This window comes from Tachyglossus aculeatus, chromosome 4, assembly GCF_015852505.1.
Source record: "Tachyglossus aculeatus isolate mTacAcu1 chromosome 4, mTacAcu1.pri, whole genome shotgun sequence".
NCBI lineage: Eukaryota > Metazoa > Chordata > Mammalia > Monotremata > Tachyglossidae > Tachyglossus > Tachyglossus aculeatus.
The window spans coordinates 26171880-26194791 of NC_052069.1; the positions used below are offsets into that span (position 1 = coordinate 26171880).

The following is a 22912-nucleotide window of genomic DNA, read 5'->3' on the forward strand; positions in this document are numbered from 1 at the left end:
ATCTTCTGAATATACAGTTTTATAAAATAAAGTTTTAACATGAACTTTTAATAGCATACTTACCGGTGTCCCAGTTGCAATCTTTGCTTTTTCAGTTGTCTGTGCTGAGTTAATGATATGGTGCATAAAGCTTTTATGATCATACATGGCAGGTCTGTAGAAAACGTAAATCTGTTTTGCTCCACTGAAGTTGTAATGTCTGTGGTGTTTCCTTTTATGCAAGAAAATCTTCCTATAGGAAAAAAACAAACATATGTGTGTGTGTGTGTGTTTTACCACAAATTCTGCCAGTGCTTTTAGCTGGAGAAAAAGGGAAAAAAATGTTCACAAGGAATCATGTTGGTGATGATGGTGGTATTTGTTAAGCACTTACTATGTGCCAAGCACTGTTCTAAGCAAGTCAGGTGAACCTGGGTTGAAGTTCAGGGATACCACAATGGTTTGGATAGTCCAGAGATAGTGGCTAGAAGAGTCATGTCCAATGTAACCTAAATATTGAAGGCACATCTCCTCCAAAAGGCCTTCCCTAAGTCCTCCTTTCCTCTTCTCCCACTCCCTTTTGCATCACCTTGATTTCCTCCCTTTATTCATCTTCCTCCCCGTTCCAGCCCCGTAGAACTTATGTATATACCTCTTATTTATTTGTTTCTATTAATGCCTGCCTCTCCCTCTAGACTGTAAGCTCGTTGTGGGCAGGGAATGTGTCTGTTTATCATTATATTGTACTCTCCCAAGCATTTAGTACAATGCTGTGCTCACAGTAAGTGTTCAATAAATATGACTGACTGAATGAAGGGGACTACATATATAATCTTCAAGATTCCTCCAGAATGTTAATGAACCCAATCTGGATTCTTGCTGAGAGTTACAGCATAATTGCAGTCTTCAAGAACATTTTCCACTGGGCGTGCATTCATTGTGTGGAAAACATTGGAGGATTGACTTGAGAAAGTTAATAAAAGTCAATATCCCTCAAATAGAGAGAGAGAGAAAGGGAGAGAGAGGGGTGAGGTAGAGAGAGGGGGAAGAAGAGCGCTGTACTTGTGTCAGCTCCCTGTGGACAAGGATCCTGTCTATCTTCCCTATGGTACTGTACTATATTCTTCCCAAGTGAGATTTTATCACTACATGAAATGTCCAGCTCCTTTTGAATGCTCAAGATGCAGGGCAATTCCTAACTCTCCCAAATCCTCTTTCTTGATTTAAAATGTTCCCATATCCATCTCTTTCCCCAAGTAAGCAGAAACACTTTTGAGTGATGCACACATCATTTCCTCAGCCTATATTACTTTTTCCACCAAACCTCAGTGCCAAATGTTTACTGGACAATAGGAAAGCTGAGAGCTTCTTAGAAAAGAACTGGAGCACACAATGGAGGGGAGGATGAACATTCTGAAGCAGACAAAATGCCCCCTGCAATCATTCAATAGTATTAATAATAATTACGGGATTTATTAAGCGCTTACTAATAATGGTATGTTTAAGCACTTACTTTGTGCCAAGCACTGTTCTAAGCACTGGGGTAGATACAAGATAATCAGCTTGTTCCACGTGGGGCTCACAGTCTTAATCCCCATTTTACAGATGAGGGAACTGAGGCAAAGAGAAGGTAAATGACTTTCCCAAAGTCACACAGCTGATAAGTGGTAGAGCCGGAATTAGAACCCACCACCTCTGACTCCCAAGCCTGGGCTCTTTCAACTAAGCCATGATGCTTCTCAATTAGCACTTACCCTGTGCCAACCACCGAAATCAATGGTCTTTATTGAATGCTTATTGTTTGTAGACTCAGTCCTCTCCTGGTTCTCCTCTTATCTCTCCGGTCGTTCTTTCTCAGTCTCTTTTGCAGGCTCCTCCTCCCCCTCCCATCCTCTTACTGTGGGAGTTCCCCAAGGTTCAGTGCTTGGTCCCCTTCTGTTCTCAATCTACACTCACTCCCTTGGTGACCTCATTCGCTCCCACGGCTTCAACTATCACCTCTACGCTGATGACACCCAGATCTACATCTCTGCCCCTGCTCTCTCCCCCTCCCTCCAGGCTCGCATCTCCTCCTGCCTTCAGGACATCTCCATCTGGATGTCCGCCCGCCACCTAAAGCTCAACATGTCGAAGACTGAGCTCCTTGTCTTCCCTCCCAAACCTTGTCCTCTCCCTGACTTTCCCATCTCTGTTGACGGCACTACCATCCTTCCCGTCTCACAAGCCCGCAACCTTGGTGTCATCCTCGACTCCGCTCTCTCATTCACCCCTCACATCCAAGCCATCACCAAAACCTGCCGGTCTCAGCTCCGCAACATTGCCAAGATCCGCCCTTTCCTCTCCATCCAAACCGCTACCCTGCTAATTCAAGCTCTCATCCTATCCCGTCTGGACTACTGCACTAGCCTTCTCTCTGATCTCCCATCCTCGTGTCTCTCTCCACTTCAATCCATACTTCATGCTGCTGCCCGGATTATCTTTGTCCAGAAACGCTCTGGACATATTACTCCCCTCCTCAAAAACCTCCAATGGCTACCGATCAATCTGCGCATCAGGCAGAAACTCCTCACCCTGGGCTTCAAGGCTGTCCATCACCTCGCCCCCTCCTACCTCACCTCCCTTCTCTCCTTCTACTGCCCAGCCTGCACCCTCCGCTCCTCCACCACTAATCTCCTCACTGTACCTCGCTCTCGCCTGTCCCGCCATCGACCCCCGGCCCACGTCATCCCCCGGGCCTGGAATGCCCTCCCTCTGCCCATCCGCCAAGCTAGCTCTCTTCCTCCCTTCAAGGCCCTGCTGAGAGCTCACCTCCTCCAGGAGGCCTTCCCAGACTGAGCCCCTTCTTTCCTCTCCCCCTCGTCCCCCTCTCCATCCCCGTCTTACCTCCTTCCCTTCCCCACAGCACCTGTATATATGTATATATGGTTGTACATATTTATTACTCTGTTTATTTATTTATTTATTTATTTTACTTGTACATTTCTATCCTACTTATTTTATTTTGTTGGTATGTTTGGTTCTGTTCTCTGTCTCCCCCTTTTAGACTGTGAGCCCACTATCGGGTAGGGACTGTCTCTATGTGATGCCAATTTGTACTTCCCAAGCGCTTAGTACAGTGCTCTGCACATAGTAAGCGCTCAATAAATACGATTGATTGATTGATTGATTGTAGAGCCCTGTACAAAGTGTGTGGGAAAGTACTCTAGAGAAAGTAGAGGTGACTTCTGCTCTCAAGGTGCTTCCAATCCGCAGTTTGGGATTTATTTTTTTCTGTTCCAGGCAGGCACGGAAATAAAGTGAAGTGGAGAGTCCAGCGAAGGTGACTGGGTTATTCAGCTCCTGATCTAGATTTGTGGGTTTTTTTGCCTGAATAATCCATTCAGGTAGCCGCTAGGAATAATAATAATAATACTTAAAGAATTTGTTAAACACTTACTATGTGCCAAGCACTATACTAAGCACTGGGGTGGGTACAAATTAATTAGGTCAGTCACAGTCCCTTTCCCATAGGGGACCCAGAACAGGTAGTGAATGCCCATTTTACAGATGAGGAGATCAATCAATCAATGTATTTAATGAGGGCCTACTGTGTGGAGAGTCCTGGGATACACACTTTTTAGGGTATTTGTTCAGTGCTTTGATGTGCCAGGCATTGGACTAAGCGCTGGGGAAGATACACACTAATCACATTGGATATAGTCAATGTCCCACATGGGGCTCACAGTCTTCATCTCCATTTTACAGATGAGGGGAACTGAGACACAGAGAAGTGAAGGTCACAAAACAGAGAAGTGGTGGAGGCAGAATTAGAACCCAGGTCCTTCCAACTCCCAGGTCCATGCTTTATCCACTAGGCCACACTGCTTCTCACTTGGAAGAGTACAACAGAGTTGGTAGACATGAGTCCTGCCCACAAGAAGCTTGCAGTCTACAGGTGGAGCTTACAGGCATGCTGAAGGTCATTCATTCATTCATTCAATCGTATTTATTCATTCATTCAATCAATCAATCAATCATTCAATCGTATTTATTGAGCGCTTACTGTGTGCAGAGCACTGTACTAAGCGCTTGGGAAGTACAAGTTGGCAACATATAGAGACAGTCCCTACCCAACAGTGGGCTCACAGTCTAAAAGGGGGAGACAGAGAACAAAACCAAACATACTAACAAAATAAAATAAATAGAATAGATATGTACAAGTAAAATAAATAAATAAATAGAGTAATAAGGGGGAGACAAAACATGTAGACACGTGTCAAAACCGTCAGAATAAATAGAATTATAGCTATATAATAATAATAATAATGACATTTATTAAGCATTTACTATGTGCAAAGCACTGTTCTAAATGCTGGGGAGGTTACAAGGTGATCAGGTTGTCCCACGGGGGGCTCACAGTCTTAATCTCCATTTTACAGATGAGGGAACTGAAGCACAGAGAAGGTAAGTGACTTGCCCAAAGTCACACAGCTAAGTAGTGGAGCCGGGATTAGAACCCACGACCTCTGACTCCCAAGCCCGTGCTCTTTCCACGGAGCCACGCTGCTTCTCTAGGGACATCATTAATAAAACAAATAGAGTAGAAAATATGTACAAGTAAAATAAATGGAGTAATAAATCTGTACAAATATATACAAGTGCTGTGGGGAGGGGAAGGAGTTACGGCGATCGGGAGGAGGAGAGGAAAAAGGGGGCTCAGTACACAGCAGGCAAATGATGGAGCTTGGGATTAGAATCCAGTTGCCCTGATTCCCAGGCCCCATGCTCATTCATTCATTCATTCATTCAATCGTATTTATTGAGCGCTTACTGTGTGCAGAGCACTGTACTAAGCACTTGGGAAGTACAAGTTGACAACATATAGAGATGGTCCCTACCCAACAATGGGCTCAAAGTCTAGAAGGGGGAGACAGACAACAAAACAAAACGTGGACAGGTGTCAAGTCATCAGAATAAATAGAAGTAAAGCTAGATGCACATCATTAACAAAGTAAATAGAATAGTAAATATGTACAAGTAAAATAAATAGAGTAATAAATCTGTACAAACATATATACAGGCATGCTGTTTTAAACACCATACATATTTTTAGTAGTTAATCCTTTCAACAATACTGCATATCAACCATGTCCAAGAAACACAAATGCTATGTATTTCATTAGCAGTTAGCAAAAAGATCACTTACATCACTACCAAAAAATCCCATAAAAACTAAAAAAATATAAAATAGGCTGAATAGACCCCCCTTACCACATAAAATGGAAAATATTTTGGAACAATGGAGATAATTGCCCTTTCTTCCTAGTAACAGGGCTTCTGCCAAAACAAGTGAATGCTCATTGTGGAAAAAATAGCCACTTGGTCAATCAACTTCCTGAGGACCACAGACAAATGGAAGTTAAAACTGTATGGTCAATGACTATATTAAGTTTCAACTTTGTTCTAAGCAGAAATGGAGAAAGCATGCATTCCCTTCCCCAAAATAAGGTAGTGGACTTGATTTTTATTTTAGCTACATGTTAGAAAGAACAATTTTCACAGTCATTTTATCTACAAGGTTTTAACCTTAACAAGGGCTTTCCCTCGTTACGCTCACTGTCATCAGCTATGCAAAAAGACAGGTATTTGAGAAACTCTGTGAATATGACTGGAGCTGATTCGAAGTTTTAATTTGACTGGCAAACCTTAGGCTTCTTATCCAAAATGTGACATTTAGAAATTCCATGCCAAATATTCACAGAAGAAAAGGAATCCCTGTGATGAAAGGACAGTAAATAATAAAGTGAGAAATGGAAAAAAGCAGTGTATTTTTGTTTGTTTAATGGTGTTTGTTAAACACTTATTTATATGCCGGGCATTGTACAAAGCGCTGGGTTAGATACAAGTTAATCAGTTTGGACTCAGTCCCTGTCCCATATAGAGCTCACAGTCTTAATCTCCATTTTACAGATGAGTTAAATGAGTCATGGAAAAGCGAAGTTACCTGCCCTAGGATCCAGAGCAGACTTGTGGAGGAGTAGAATTAGAACTCAAGTCCTTCTAACTCCCAGGCCTATGCTTTAATCCACTAGGCTTCTCACTAGGCCATGCTGCTTCTCTGATATCAGTTGTGATATTTTAAGAAAAAACTAGCGGTTCACTAATAATTTCAAAGAAAAAAATTCAGCTTCTATGGTTAATTCCTCAGGCTCCAAGTTCAGTGTGTCTACCACTATCCTGGCTGCAATGTGCCCACAAAAAGGGACCTGCAATCCCAGCTGTATTGTTCAAACACAAAAGTTCTCTCTTGTTTTCCCAAGGCTAATGTTTGCAGCATCTTTCATTCATTCATTCAATCGTATTTATTGAGCGCTTACTGTGTGCAGAGCACTGTACTCAGTGCTTGGGAAGTACAAGTTGGCAACATATAGAGATGGTCCCTACCCAACAGTGGGCTCACAGTCTAGAAGGGGGAGACAGACAACAAAACAAAACATATTAACAAAATAAAATAAATAGAATAAATATGTACAATTAAAATAAGTAAAATAAATAAATAATGATGTTATTAAGCATTAATAATAATGCATCTCTTCTTTCTTCTATTTGTTCTGACGACTTGACACCTGTCCACATGTTTTGTTGTCTGTCTCCCCCTTCTAGACTGTGAGCCCGTTGTTGGGTAGGGACCGTCTCTATATGTTGCCAACTTGTACTTCCCAAGCGCTTAGTACAGTGCTCTGCAGACAGTAAGTGCTCAATAAATATGATTGAATGAATGAAAGTCTTTTACATTTCAACCTCCCAAACGCTCTGCGCAAGGTGAGTGCTCGAAAAATATTTGTGATCAGTAGGAGGTGGTTATGGAGGTATGTCACTGTCCATCCTTTTTCAAGTTAAAGGAGAATTCTGTTGTTATAAAATAAAAATAGTAATGTAGTCTTACATTTTAATGCATCTGCATTCTACTATGTAAAATGGACCCATCTGCGTTTGAAAATGCACCTGAAATCCCTCCTTCCTCTCCCCCTCCTTCCCCTCTCCATCCCCCCCACCCCGCCTTACCTCCTTCCCTTCCCCACAGCACCTGTATATATGTATATATGTTTGTACGGATTTATTACTGTATTTATTTATTTATTTTACTTGTATATACCCATTCTATTTATTTTATTCTGTTAATGTGTTTTGTTTCGTTCTCTGTCTCCCCCTTCTAGACTGTGAGCCCACTGTTGGGTAGGGACCGGCTCTACATGCTGCCAACTTGTACTTCCCAAGCACTTAGTACAGTGCTCTGCACACAGTAAGCACTCAATAAATATGACTGAATGAATGAACCAGCCCTTCGATGAGCTAGATGCTTGTCTGTGGTGGAGGTGGGGAAGCCGGGAGGGAACAGGGATAAGAAGCAAAGCAGGACTGGAATATACTGGCAATCTAAGGTGCAGGGAAAAGCTTCCCAAAAAAAGGTAATTCAGCTGGATGTAAAGCATACTTAGGATTTTGACCAAAAAAACCTTTTGTTTGAGAGGGAGACATTGATTATTAATGAGGCTATTCACGGCACCTACTGGAGAACAGTGACCCAAACGCTGTGAGGAATTACTGCCCTCTGGGAGCTTAAACTTAAATGGGGGAGAAAGGAATGCACAAATCAAGAACATACATCTTGGAAAAGAAGAACCATCGGAGGGATTCCGCAAGACATTGGAGCAGCATCTGGGTCACAGGGGTGGTATAATAATAATAATAATGGCATTTATTAAGCGCTTACTATGTGCAAAGCACTGTTCTAAGCGCTGGGGAGGTTACAGGGTGATCAGGTTGTCCCACGTGGGGCTCACAGTCTCAATCGCCATTTTACAGATGAGGTAACTGAGGCACAGAGAAGTGAAGTGACTTGCCCAAAGTCACACAGCTGACAATTGGCGGAGCCAGGGTTTGAACCCATGACCTCTGACTCCAAAGCCCGTGCTCTTCTCCACTGAGCCACGCTGCTTCTCTACACTGCACTGCACTGCACTGCACTGGTGTAGACTGCAGTGGCTATCGAGGCAACTGCCTGATGGATCATGGCACTGGGGCACAGCACCTCCACCATGCTGCCAAGTGGCTTTCTTTGTCCAGGAATGGACTTTTTTCCAAACTTTCTCGCATGCTTTCTGCCTTGCGCTGTAGCTGCCCAGCAGGAACATGACTGGCAAGGATCAGAGAATGTGAGTGGTGCTGTGCAAATCACCATCACTAGAATCAACTCCTTCACCCAGGTTCTCATTTCCAAAGTCTCCGGGCCTGGACTGAGGCTCACCTGTGCCCTTGTGCACCTGTGCCCCTAAGGCATTTCATTTCATTTCATTTCTATTTGTTCTGATGACACCTGTCCACATGTTTTGTTTTGTTCTCTGTCTCCCCCTTCTAGACTGTAAGCCCGGTGTCGGGTAGGGACCGTCTCTATATGTTGCCAACTTGTACTTCCCAAGCGCTTAGTACAATGCTCTGCACACAGTAAGCGCTCAATAAATACGATTGAATGAATTCCATTTGAAATGCTGAATAACTAAAAGTAAGCAGTGCCCCACGTCAGAGATTTGTCTTTAGGACTAGTGTTTTATTTAGCTGAGCAGCCAATCTCCTGAACAGATCAGAGAAGCAATCAATCAATCAATCAATCAATCGTATTTATTGAGCGCTTACTATGTGCAGAGCACTGTACTAAGCGCTTGGGAAGTACAAATTGGCATCACAAGCAAAGAAGCAATGGAAGGAGCAGGGGTTTGGGAGTCAGAGGTCATGGGTTCAAATTCCGGCTCCACCAGTTGTCAGCTCTGTGACCTTGGGCAAGTCATTTAACTTCTCTGTGCCTCAGTTACCTCATGTGTAAAATGGGGATTAAGACTGTGAGCCCCACGTGGGACAACCTGATTACCTGGTATCCTCCCCAGTGCTCAGAAAAGTGCTTTGCACATAGTAAGCGCTTAACAAATGCTATCATTATTGTTATTATTATTATCAATTTGCAGTGTAGTCATCTGGATGATCTTACGTAGCTTTAAAGCTAAGGGTAATACTTCGTGGTTAGGGCGTATATTGCCAAATAAACAGAACTGAACCACATTTGAGCTTCTATCCAATACTTGGATAACTGCTAACTCTTGCTTAGACAGTGTCCCTAATTCAAATTAAATTTCTTAGCCTGAATAAATATTTTAAAATCTCCCACATCTACTTCTCTAAAATCCTGAACACCTCGTAAGTGTACTCACGTAAATTGAAAGCATTGATAAAGTAGAAAGTTGTTGCTCTTTAAGATGGGATTTTTAAACTGCAACAAAGACATTCTGTCAGCAAGTTTATGCTTTTAGAAGTAGGGGAATAGCAATATGAAAGTAAAACATTATATTATGAGATTTGAGGGAGAGAGGAGGGCCATTATACTTTTCAAAGTTAAGTAATATTTTCTATGCATCACTTAGAGGAGTTTTGGACACTTAATCTGTCTTAAGACTGCAATGGAATAAGAAAATGAACTGTTTTGGTTTAGAGTGGGTGAAGTTTCAGGATTTGCCCCTTAATGGGTCTGGGAGTTTAAGGGCATTGGGAATGGGGCATGGGACACTTTCAGTGACCAGGGTATATATATATATATATATATATACATATATATATACATATATATATATGTATATATATATGTATACCAGGGGGTATATATGTTTGTACATATTTATTACTCTATGTATTTATTTTATTTGTACATATTTATTCTATTTATTTTATTTTGTTATGTTTTGTTTTGTTCTCTATCTCCCCCTTCTAGACTGTGAGCTCACTGTTGGGTAAGGACCGTCTCTATATGTTGCCAACTTGTACTTCCCAAGCGCTTAGTACAGTGCTCTGCACACAGTAAGCTCTCAATAAATACGATTGAATGAATGAATGAATGATCTGGATAATTTTAGAAATGAGCATTCAAAATGGGAATAGTGGTTAGAATCTTCTCTCTCATTCAACCCACACATTCAATCTGTCACCAGATTCTGTGGGCACTACTACCTTCACCACATAACTAAAATCTCCATCCCAACTGTGACCACACTGATCCAAGCACCTATCTTCTCCTTCTTTAACTACGACATAAGCCTCCTGGCTGACCTCCCTGCCTCCTCACTCCAATCCAAATTTCACTCTGCTGACCGAAACATTTTTCTATAAAAAGTTCAGTCCATGTTTCGCCACTTCTCCAGAACCTCCAATGGTTGCTAATCCACCTTCACATCACACAGAACTTCCTTACCATTGACTTTAAAGCACTCAATCACCTTACCCCCTCCTATCTCACCTTACTGATTTGCTATTATAAATGAGCTCTCATGCTTCACTCTAACACCAACCTACTCAATGTATAGTGGACTGTGAGCCCACTATTGGGTAGGGACTGTCTCTATATGTTGCCAAATTGTACTTCCCAAGCGCTTAGTACAGTGCTCTGCACACAGTAAGCGCTCAATAAATATGATTGATGATGATGATGACATTAGTCTTATTTATCACACTGCCTAGTCCTCCCTCTGCCCAGGAACTCCCTCCCCCTTCACATCTGACAATCACTCTCCCCACCTTCAAAGCTTTAATAAAATCTCACGTCTCCTCCAAGAGGCCTTCCCTGATTGTGTCCTCATTTCCCCTACTCCTTCTCCCTTCTGCATCACCCTTGGCTCCGTACCCTTTATAATTATAATGATGGCATTTGTTAAGCGCTTACTATGTGCAACACACTTTATTCCCTCAGCCCCTCTAGACTGTAAGCTCCTTGTGGGCAGGGAATGTGTCTGTTAAATTGTTATATTGTACTCTCTCCAGCATTTACTACAGTGCTCTGCACATAGTAGTAAATACAGTTGACTGGCGGACTCAGTCCAACAGGACTTTTAGACTGTGAGCCCACTGTTGGGTAGGGACCGTCTCTATATGTTGCCAACTTGTACTTCCCAAGCGCTTAGTACAGTGCTCTGCACACAGTAAGTGCTCAATAAATACGATTGATTGATTGATTGATTGATGTACATATCCGTAATTCATTTTAATATCTACCTTTCCCTCGAAACTGTAAACTCCTTGTGGGCAAGGAACCTGTCTACCAATTCTGTTATCTTGAAGTCTCCCAAGTGCCTAGAACAGTGCTCTGCACACAGTAAATGCTCAATAAATAGTATGTTGTTAGTATGTTTGGTTTTGTTCTCTGTCTCCCCCCTTTTAGACTGTGAGCCCACTGTTGGGTAGGGACTGTCTCTATATGTTGCCAATTTGTACTTCCCAAGCGCTTAGTACAGTGCTCTGCACATAGTAAGCGCTCAATAAATACGATTGATGATGATGATGATGAATAAATATGTCTGATTGATTGTAAAGGAGGATCTGAGACTGCTTTGCCGTATACCAACCATCAAACTCATCTAAAAGGATTGACCACCAAAGCGTCGACATCATCCGAGGCAGGTATGACGGAGCATGGGCCTAGGGATCAGAAAGACCTGGGTTCTAATTCCAGTTCTGACACCTGCCTGCTGTGTGAACCTGGGCTAGTCATTTAACTCCTCCATGCCTCAGTTCTCTCATCTGTAAAATGGGGATTAAGACTGTAAGCCTCATACGGGACATGGACTGTATCTAGACTGATTAGCTTATCAGTATGGCTAAGTGGAAAGAGCCCAGGCTTGGGAGTCAGAGGTCATGGGTTCAAATCCCGGCTCCTCCACTTGTCAGCTGTGTGACTTTGGGCAAGTCACTTAACTTCTCTGTGCCTCAGTTTCCTCATCTGTATAATGGGGAGGAAGACTGTGAGCCCCAGGTGGGACAACCTTGATTACCTTGTATTCCCCCCAGCACTTAGAAAAGTGCTTGGCACATAGTAAGCACTTAACAAATACCAACATTATGATTATTATTATTATTATATTACCCCAGCACTTAGTACAGTGCCTGGCAGATTGTAAGTACTAACAAATACCATTAAAAAAAAGCAAGGCACTGAGCTGACAAATAAATCAGGGAGTAATTAACCAAATAGAGAAAATCTCCATTAATTTAACAGTGGTGGCTGCTTCACTACACCTTACCTACTCATTGCTCAATAACTGTGGCCTACATACCACTATTTCTGCACCTCTATATCACTCCCCAAAACTCTTGCACTGTCACGTCTCAATACCAATAATAATTGTAGTCAATTAATGAATCATTCATATTTATTGAGCCCTTACTGTGTGAAGAGCACTATACTGAGTGCTCAGGAGAGTAGAATATAACAGAATTGGTAGAGATGTTCCCTGCCCATGATGAGCTTTCATTCTATAATAATAATAATGATGATGGCATTTATTAAGTGCTTACTATGTGCAAAGCACTGTTCTAAGCGCTGGCGGGGTTACAAGGAGATCAGGTTGTCCCACGGGGGGCTCACAGTCTTATCCCCATTTTACAGATGAGGGAACTGAGGACCAGAGAAGTTAAGTGACTTGCCCAAAGTCACACAGCTGACAATTGGCAGAGCCGGGATTTGAACCCATGACACCTGACTCCAAAGCCTGTGCTCTTTCCACTGAGCCACGCTGCTCACTATACTATGGCATAGTGGATAGAGCACGGGCCTGGGCGTCAGAAGGTCATAGGTTCTAATCCTGCCTCTGCCACTTGTCTGCTGTGTGGCTTTGGGCAAATCACTTCACTTCTCTGTGCCTCAGTTACCTCATCTGTGAAATGGGGATTGAGACTAGGAGCCCCATGTGGGACAGAGATTGTGTCCAACCTGATTTGCGCATATCCACCCTAGCGCTCAGTACAGTGCCTGGCACATAGTAAGCCCTTAACAAATATCATAATTAATACTTGGGAGAGGTCAATACAACAGTGTTGATTGTAGGCACATAGTAAGCTCTTAACAAATATCATAATTATTATTACCAAGTACTTGGGAGAGGGCAATACAACAGTGTCGATTGTAGGCACATAGTCAGCTCAACAAATATCATAACTGTTATTACTAAGTACTTGGGAGAGGTCAATACAACAGTGTTGATTGTAGGCACATAGTAAGCTCTTAACAAATATCATAATTATAATTAATAAAAGTACTTGGGAGAGGTCCATACAACAGTGTTGACTGTAGGCACATAGCAAGCTCTTAACAAATATCATAATTATTATTGCCAAGTACTTGGGAGAGGTCAATGCAACAGTGTTGATTGTAGGCACATAGTAAGCTCTTAAATATCATAATTATTAGTACTAAGTACTTGGGAGGGGTCAATACAACAGTGTTGCTTGTAGGCACATAGCTCAACAAGTATCATAATTATTATTAATAAAAGTACTTGGGAGAGGTCCATACAACAGTGTTGATTGTAGGCACATAGTAAGCTCTTAACAAATATCATAATTATTATTAATAAAAGTACTTGGGAGAGGTCCATACAACAGTGTTGATTGTAGGCACATAGTAAGCTCTTAAATATCATAATTATTAGTACTAAGTACTTGGGAGAGGTCAATACAAAAGTGTTGATTGTAGGCACATAGTAAGCTCTTAAATATCATAATTATTATTACCAAGTACTTGGGAGAGGTCAATACAACAGTGTTGATTGGTGGCACATAGTCAGCTCTTAACAAATGTCATAATTATTATTACTAAGTTCTTGGGAGAGGTCAATACAACAGTGTTGATTGGAGGCACATAGTAAGCTCTTAAATATCATAATTATTATTACTAAGTACTTGGGAGAGGTAAATACAACAGTGTTGATTGGAGGCACATAGTCAGCTCTGAACAAATATCATAATTATCATTACCAAATACTTAGGAGAGGTCAATACAATAGTGTTGATTGGAGGCACATAGTCAGCTCTGAACAAATATCATAATTATCATTACCAAGTACTTGGGAGAGGTCAATACAACAGTGTTGATTGTAGTATTTGTTAAGTATTTACTATATGTGCCAAGCACTCTGCAAATAGCAGGGGTCGACTCAAGTCATCATCATCATCATAATAATGATAGTATTTGTTAAGCGCTTACTATGTGCAAAGCACTGTTCTAAGCACTGGGGGGGGGGGGGGCATACAAGGTGATCAGGTTGTCCCACGGCGGGCTCACAGTCTTAATCCCCATTTTTTACAGATGAGGTAACTGAGGCATGGAGAAGTTAAGTGACTTTCCCAAAGTCACACAGCAGACAGTTTATGACAATTTATGACAACATAATAATTATGACATTTGTTAAGAGTTTACTATGTGCCTACAATCGACACTGTTGTATTGACCTCTCCCAAGTATTTAGTAATAACAATTATGATATTTGTTAAGAGCTTACTATGCCAGGCACTGTACTGAGCGCTAGGGCGGATACGAGCAAATCAGGTTGGACACAATCTCACAATCCGGAGCCGGGATTTGAACCCGAGACCTCTGACGCCAAAGCCCGGGCTCTTTCCACGGAGCCACATGGCCTCATGACTATTATATTATTGAGCACTTACTGTATGCAGAGCACTGTACTAAGTGCTTGGGAGAGTACAATATAAAAGAGTTGGTATAAATGCTCCTTGCCAACAAGGAGATGTTCTGCACGTGGTATGTGCTCAATAATCCTGCTGCTGCACCTGCTGATGATACTAATAATTAAGGAAGAAATGCAACTATTGTCTGTGCCTGAACTAAATCATTTGTTGATAAAGGAGAGCAGTGATTAATGTGAACAAAAGATGGAGTTACAACTAGCTAAATATCCAACTACATTCCTACGGTAATCCCTAATTGGTGGATACATTTTATGAGGTCACGGTTAAGCATGAAAAGGAAGCATATCATATTAACTTTAACTCGAAGGCCTCAAAACGTTCACACCGATCATTCGAAATGATAAAGTGGGGTTCAAAGGGAAAATATATAGCTCAAAAATGAAATCAAATTCAAGGAAATTTATTGGTCCCAGTAATTACTCGGTGAATACAAAGAATAAGTATATAATTTTTAAAGAGCATTGTATGGTACTTCAAAAAGATCTAAGAAACATCACCTGTAAAGGTTTCATATTAACATATTAATGAAATAGTTTTCAAGCTACTATGAAGGCCTTGAGATTTTTATGGTAATATGTAATGAGCTATTAATAACCTGTAAAATGCATAAGCATGAAGGACAGAATTTTTAAAGGTCTGTACTCTGAACCGTTATTAAGAGAGTACAACTGCGGCATTATGTATTTAGTCTACTTGTATCCCCCAAAAATTATTAGGACACTGTAGCTACCAGCTTACCTTCCTCTTTGAGAATAACAATAAGAGGCCCATAAAAGGATTCAAAAACTAGTAAATTCACACTGCAAAGAGAAGTGCAAAGTTAAAAGAAAAGTAAGCTAACGGGAGGCATCAAAAGAGCATGTTTTTGTCAAAGTCTGAAGAAATTCTACAGTCTTTGAGACTGTGGATGATAATCGTTCTGTGTCCTTCCATTTCATTAGGTATTTAGAATGCGACTGTTGAATGTGCATTTTTGCAAGCTTCTGCACAAATGTAGCTCATTATTGACTTGCAAACTAGTTTTCTCCGTAAAGAAAAGGTACCTCATCTAGGATTTTTATGAATAATAATTAACAATGCCTTCAATTTACATAGCATCTCTTGGAAGAATACTTCCTAAATGCTTTCCTAGATGATATTTCGTTGATCCATGCAGCATTCCTGTAAGACAGGAAGGACCAGGTGCTATTTTCATTATACAGGTGAAGGAATATGACAGTTAAGATCAAAACGTGACAGAGCAGGACCTAGAACTGAGTGTGATTTACAGCATGAAGCAGGCTAGAATTTGGGGCTTCTGGGGAGTCCTATTTGGGGTGAATGCACCAGATTAATAGCCTAAGTGTCTGAACTCTGAAAAGACTCAGTGCAATGCTTGACTTGCATCTTGGTTTCTGGAAATAATATTAATGATAAAAGCAATATTTGTTACAAGCTTACTAGGTGCCAAGCACTGTAATAATTACTATGATAATAATAAATATGGCACTTGTTAAGCACTTACTATGTGCCAAGCACTGTTCTAAGCACTGGGGTAAGTACAAGTTAATCAGGTTGGGCACAGACCTTGTCCCACGTGAGACTCACACTCTTAATACCCATTTTTTTTTTTTACAGATGAGTTAACTGAGGCCTAGAGGACTGAAGTGACCTGCCTGAGGTCACATAGCATTCATTCATTCATTCAATCAATCGTATTTATTGAGCACTTACTGTGTGCAGAGCACTGTACTAAGCACTTGGGAAGTACAAGTTGGCAACATATAGAGATGATCCCTACCCAACAGTGGGTTCACAGTCTAAAAGGGGGAGACAGAGAACAAAACAAAACAAACCAACAAAATAAAATAAATAGGATAGAAATGTACAAGTAAAATAAATAATAAATAAATAGAGTAATAAATATGTACAACCATATATACATATATACAGGTGCTGTGGGGAAGGGAAGGAGGTAAGATGGGGGGATGGAGAGGGGGACGAGGGGGAGAGGAAGGAAGGGGCTCAGTCTGGGAAGGCCTCCTGGAGGAGGTGAGCTCTCAGTAGGGCCTTGAAGGGAGGAAGAGAGCTAGCTTGGCGGAGGGGCAGAGGGAGGGCATTCCAGGCCCGGGGGATGACGTGGGCCGGGGGTCGACGGCGGGACAGGCGAGAACGAGGTACAGTGAGGAGATTAGCGGTGGAGGAGCAGAGGTTGCGGGCTGGGCTGGAGAAGGAGAGAAGGGAGGTGAGGTAGGAGGGGGCGAGGTGATGGACAGCCTTGAAGCCCAGGGTGAGGAGTTTCTGCCTGATGCGCAGATTGATTGGTAGCCACTGGAGATTTTTGAGGAGGGGAGTAATATGCCCAGAGCGTTTCTGGACGAAGATAATCCGGGCAGCAGCATGAAGGATGGATTGAAGTGGAGAGAGACACGAGGATGGGAGATCAGAGAGAAGGCTGGTGCAGTAGTCCAGACGGGATAGGATGAGAGCTTGAAAATCCATACAAACATATATACATATATACAGGTGCTGTGGGGAGGGGAAGGAGGTAAGGCCGGGGGTTGGGGAGGGGGAGGAAGGGGAGACCTGTGATGGAGGCAGGATTAGAACCCATGACCTTCTGACTCTCAGGCTAGGGCTCTACCACTACACCATTAATTCAATCGTATTTATTGAGCACTTACTGTGTGCAGAGCACTGTACTAAGCACTTGATACAAGCTCATCCGGTGGACACACTCCATGTCCCACACGAGGCTCACAGTCTTCATCCCCATTTTACAGATGAGGTAATTGAGGCACAGAGAAGTGAAATGACTTGCCCTAGGTCACACAGCAGATAAAAGGCAGAGCAGAGATTAGAACCCATGTCCTTTGGACTGCCAGGCCTGGGCTCTATCCACTAGGCCACACTACTTCTCACTGGCCATGGTGCTTCCCTGTGCTGGAGTGGTAGTTTCACCCTGAGACACATTCATGCATTCATTCATTCATTCAGTCGTATTTATTGAGCGCTTACTGGGTGCAGAGCACTGTACTAAGCACTTGGAAGGTACAATTCGGCAACAGATAGAGACAGTCCCTACCCAACAATGGGACACAGGAAGCTACTCCCTCCCTCACACCTAACCCCTGTTGTCAGGTCAGGTCAACAGGGCCCAGAAGTCAGGAGACACAGGTTCAAGAGCCAATCCTGCCACTTCATAATAATAATAATAATAATGGCATTTATTAAACACTTATGATGTGCAAAGCACTGTGCTAAGCACTGGGGAGGTTACAAGGTGATCACAGTCTTAATCCCCATTTTACAGATGAGGTAACTGAGGCCCAGAGAAGTGAAGTGACTTGCCCAAAGTCACACAGCTGTCAATTGGTGGAGCCGGGATTTGAACCCCTGACCTCTGACTCCAAAGCCTGGGCGCTTTCCACTGAGCCATGCTACTGTTTGGCTTTAGGCCAAACATTGTATTTGTCTTTGTCCAGAAACGCTCTGGGCATGTTACTCCCCTCCTCAAAAATCTCCAGTGGCTACCAATCAATCTGCGCATCAGGCAGAAACTCCTCACCCTGGGCTTCAAGGCTCTCCATCACCTCGCTCCCTCCTACCTCACCTCCCTTCCCTCCTTCTCCGGCCCAGCCCGCACCCTCCTCTCCTCTGCCGCTGATCTCCTCACCGTGCCTCGTTCTCACCTGTCCCGCCGTCGACCCCCGGCCCACATCATCCCCCGGGCCTGGAATGCCCTCCCTCTGCCCCTCCGCCAAGCTAGCTCTCTTCCTCCCTTCAAGGCACTGCTGAGAGCTCACCTCCTCCAGGAGGCCTTCCAGACTGAGCCCCTTCCTTCCTCTCCCCCTCGCCCCCCTCTCCATCCCCCTCATCTTACCTCCTTCCCTTCCCCAAAGCACCTGTATATATGTATATATGTGTGTACATATTTATTTATTTATTTATTATTTATTTTACTTGTACATATCTGTTCTATTTGTTTTATTTTGTTAGTATGTTTGGTTTTGTTCTCTGTCTCCCTCTTTTAGACTGTGAGCCCACTGTTGGGTAGGGACTCTATATGTTGCCAACTTGTACTTCCTAAGCACTTGGTACAGTGCTCTGCACACAGTAAGCGCTCAATAAATACGATTGATTGATTGATTGATTTAGGCCAGTCACTTAACCTCTCTGGCTCTCAGGTTCCTTATCTGCAAAATGGAGAGAAAATAGATGGTGAGGCTCATCTATAACCTTGTTTCTAACACAGCACTTAGCAACTAGTAATACTGAATCCCAATTTTTTATAGCATTTATTAAGTGCTTACCGTGTGCAAAGCACTGTTCTAAGCGCTGGGGAGGTTACAAGACGATCAGGTTGTCCCATGGAAGGCTCGCAGTCTTAATCCCCGTTTTACAGATGAGGTAACCGAGACCCAGAGCAATGAAGTGACTTGCCCGAAGTCACACAGCTGACAATAGGCAGAGATGGGATTTGAACCCCTGACCTCTGATTCCAAAGCCCGGGCTCTTTCCACTGAGCCACGCTGCTTCTCCCACTGTTGGGTAGGGACTGTCTCTATATGTTGCCAACTTGTACTTCCCAAGCGCTTAGTACAGTGCTCTGCACACGGTAAGTGCTCAATAAATACGATTGATTGATGGATTCTCCAATTGTGACTTTTATAATTATGAATACTTTGGTAATCTGCTCTCCTGCTTTGTAGCCCAAGACACACACAACTCTGCAGGCAACAGAGAGTCACGATCAAGGAAAAGCAGTGTTAACTAGTTGATTCAGTAGGAACTGGGTTCTAATACCAGCTCTGCCCCTTGTCTGCTGTTTGACTCTGGGCAAGTCACTTAATTTATCTGTGCCTCAGTTACTTCATCTGTAAAAGGGGGATTAAAAGGGTGAGCTCCGTGTGGGACAAGGATTGGATCCAATGTGATGAGCTCGTATCCGTCCCAGAGCTTAGTACAGTGCCTGGTACACAGAAAAAAAATGTGAGAAACACAGAAAACCCTGATGGTTTGAAATTCAGTAGACCAAAAATACCTCTGGAAAGGAGAACTCTTTTGGAACTTTTGAATAGCTCTGATTACTCGTCAATGGGGGAAAGCTGAGGTGGGGAGAGAAATGAAAAGGTTACTTGGTTTTCACTGCTCATCTTATCCCTCTCTCCTATTGGCAAACGAGTGTCTTTCACAGATGCTGATTCACTTCCAGATGATTTAAACCACCTGCTTCAAATTAACCAACACATTTGCAAAGGCACAAGCTCTTAAGCACCAAATTTCTATTTCGAATTTCACTTTAGACATATGTTTAGTTAATGTGATCAATTAAATCCTACGTGGCCGTATGGGAAAAAATAACTTGCTTCAAATTCAGAACTTGAATCATAAATTAATGAGATTTTTAGTGTTGTGATTCTACGGTTGTCCCATAGATGTTGAAATTCCCCAACTAAACCGTTCAAAATCCTACCGACTTTCCACCGACATTCCTAAGGCAACTCCCAAGTGATCATAATAATTGTACTTGTTAAACGCTGACTATGTGTCAAGCACTGTTCTAAATGCTAACTCAGGAAAGCAAGGAGAGTGTCCATGTTATATTTGCAACAAGGACCCTGTTGAATTTAATCATCATAAGAAACGGGATCAAATAAAGTAATGGAAATGGCCAGGGACCATATCTAGTTAATAATAATAATAATAATAATAATGACATTTGTTAAGCTCTTACCATGTACGAAGCACTGTTCACATCTAGCACTAGTTCCCATCTATGAAGTCTTTCCCTGCTCTTAGTATAGTGCTCAGCACATAGTCAAAGCTTAATCAATACTGTTACTTCTACTACTACTACTAATAATAATGATGGCATTTATTAAGTGGTTACTATGTGCAAAGCACTGTTCTAAGCACTGGGGAGGTTACAAGGTGATCAGGTTGTCCCATGGGGGGCTCACAGTCAATCCCCATTTTACAGATGAGGGAACTGAGGCACAGAGAAGGTAAGTGACTTGCCCAAAGTCGTACAGCTGACAATTGGCAGAGCCGGGATTTGAACCCATGACCGCTGATTCCAAAGCCCGTGCTCTTTCCACTGAGCCACGCTGCTGACTCTGTGACTGGAGCCCATCATTTGGATCAGTGACTCAGTGGTCCTTTTCATTTTGTCTTTTGCATGGGTGGGCAATGTTTTAGTGGATAGAGCACAGGCCTGGGAGTTCCCAGTTCTGCCACTTCTCCGCTGTGTGACCTTAGGCAAGTCACTTCACTTCTCTGAGCCTCAGTCATTTCGTTTGTAAAACAGGGATTGAGACTGTAAGCCCCACATGGGACACGGACTGTGTCCAACTCAATCTGCTTGTAGCCGCCCGGGCACATAGTTAGCGCTCAACAAATACCATCATTGTTATTGTTATTATTATTTGTAAAACATCAGCAGCCTGAAGCACTACATCTGTATTCTGCCTTGGCTGTAGCAGAGAAATTCAACTTCTTTCCTTTTTGCATCCTGAAGGCTTCTAATATGTTTGGTTTTGTTCTCTGTCTCCCCCTTCTAGACTGTGAGCCCACTGTTGGGTAGGGACTGTCTCTATATATTGTCAACTTGTACTTCCCAAGTGCTTAGTACAGCGCTCTGCACACAGTAAGCGCTCAATAAATACGATTGATTGATTGATTCTCCTAGTTGTACTATTTACTTGTATGCCTCTTCTATGCCTCAGTTCCTCATTTGTAAAATGGGGATTCAATCCCTGTTCTCTTTCCCATTTAGGCTGGTGGCCCCTTGTGGGACAGGGACCATGTCTAACCTGATTAATAATAATAATAATAATAATGGTATTTGTTAAGTGCTTACTATGTGCCAAGCACTGTTCTAAGCACTGGGGTTGATACAAGATTATCAGGTTGTCCCACGTGGGGCTCACAGACTTAGTCCCATTTTACAGATGAGATAACTGAGGCACAGAGAAGTTAAATGACTTACCCAAAGTCACACAGCTGACAAGTGGCGGAGCCGGGATTAGAACCCATGACCTCTGACTTCCAAGCCCGTGCTCTTTCCACTAAGCCACGATGCTTCTCTAATATCTCGTATCTACCCCAGTTCTTAGTACAATACTTGGAACATGCTGTGATTATTGTTTTTATCATTGTAGTACCCTGTGCTGAATGTCTAGCTATGAAATCTCACTATCCCTTGAAATTTCACATCACCAGTGTGAGAGGGAGAAAAATGGTAGGAGGCACCTCAAGGTAACATGCTGACCTTAAAAATTTTCATTAGCTGTACCTGCCACTACTTTTTTTGTTTTTGCTGTGGCAGAGGGCATTTTATGACTAACCATGAGAGGCGAGAGGCACAGATGGTATAGAAGCAAAATAATTAAAAGCAAGCTTCTAAATTACTGAGGGTCTTCAGGACAATCCTAATCTCTTAATAGCAAATAGGAGAAAAGGAAAAAATTAAAAATATTTTTCAACAGTTTACCAGAAAATGAAAAGAAAAGGTTCTGCTAGCACACTACAAGACCCTAATAGGGTCAACGAAGAACATGGAACTGAATCAATTGTAACAGCACATCATTGGTGCTGGAATCAGTGTCATTTACTGACCACTTATCCTGTGCAGAGCACTGCACTAAGCACGTGGGAGAGTGTAGTAGAGCCAGGAGATGCAATTTCTGCCATCAAGGAGCTTATACTCTATCGGAGATGTAGGTGTTCTTTCACCCAGAGTTACCTCAATTTTATTCGATTCTAGCGTACCAAAAATTCTGTCCTCAAAGGCTTTGAATGGTGTTAGTGGTAACGACGGCTGCTTGGATTTCAGCCCATCAATCGTATTTATTGAGAGCTTACTATATGCAGGGCAATGAACTAAGCATTTCGAAGAGTATAATGCAGCAGAGTAGATAACCAGGGGCTTAGAGTCTAGAGTGGGTGACAGACATTAAAATAAATTATGGATATGTACATAAGTGCTGGGCAGCTCATGGTGCGGTGATTACTAAGTGCCTTAAAAGGTATAGAGAGGTGATGCAGAGGAGAGGGAGTAGGGGAAAACTTGTTGAATTTCACAAAATTTTGAAGATTGCTTGGGTTCGCCGTACAAAAATCTTCAGAAACTAGTGATATTTGGTAAATATTTGGTATTTGATTTGGGTGGCTAGATCCAGGCAAATCAATAATTGGCAAAGCTGGTATAAATTAGGTTTTATATTCAGTATGTGAAAATAAATATTTTGAAAACACAAAGAGATTTTGAGCAAGAGGAAGGGAATGATGATCCCTAAATGTTAACCAACTTAGAAAACTGAAATGCCTAAAATGCTACGATTAATGGGTTCTTCACACTGATGCCACATCCAAATTCTAGAATGGTTCAACA

At 42.4% G+C, this 22912-nt stretch overlaps 1 protein-coding gene across 2 annotated transcripts in view; it reads right to left on the bottom strand.

Annotated features, from left to right (window-relative positions):
• Nucleotides 1-22912, bottom strand: part of LRRIQ3 (leucine rich repeats and IQ motif containing 3) — a 141456-nt gene that overhangs the window by 54146 nt on the left and 64398 nt on the right. For both annotated transcript variants that reach the window (XM_038745812.1, XM_038745811.1), the window contains exon 5: nt 64-232. In XM_038745812.1, coding sequence (XP_038601740.1) covers nt 64-232 — 169 coding nt within the window. The remainder of the gene's footprint in view (nt 1-63; nt 233-22912) is intronic.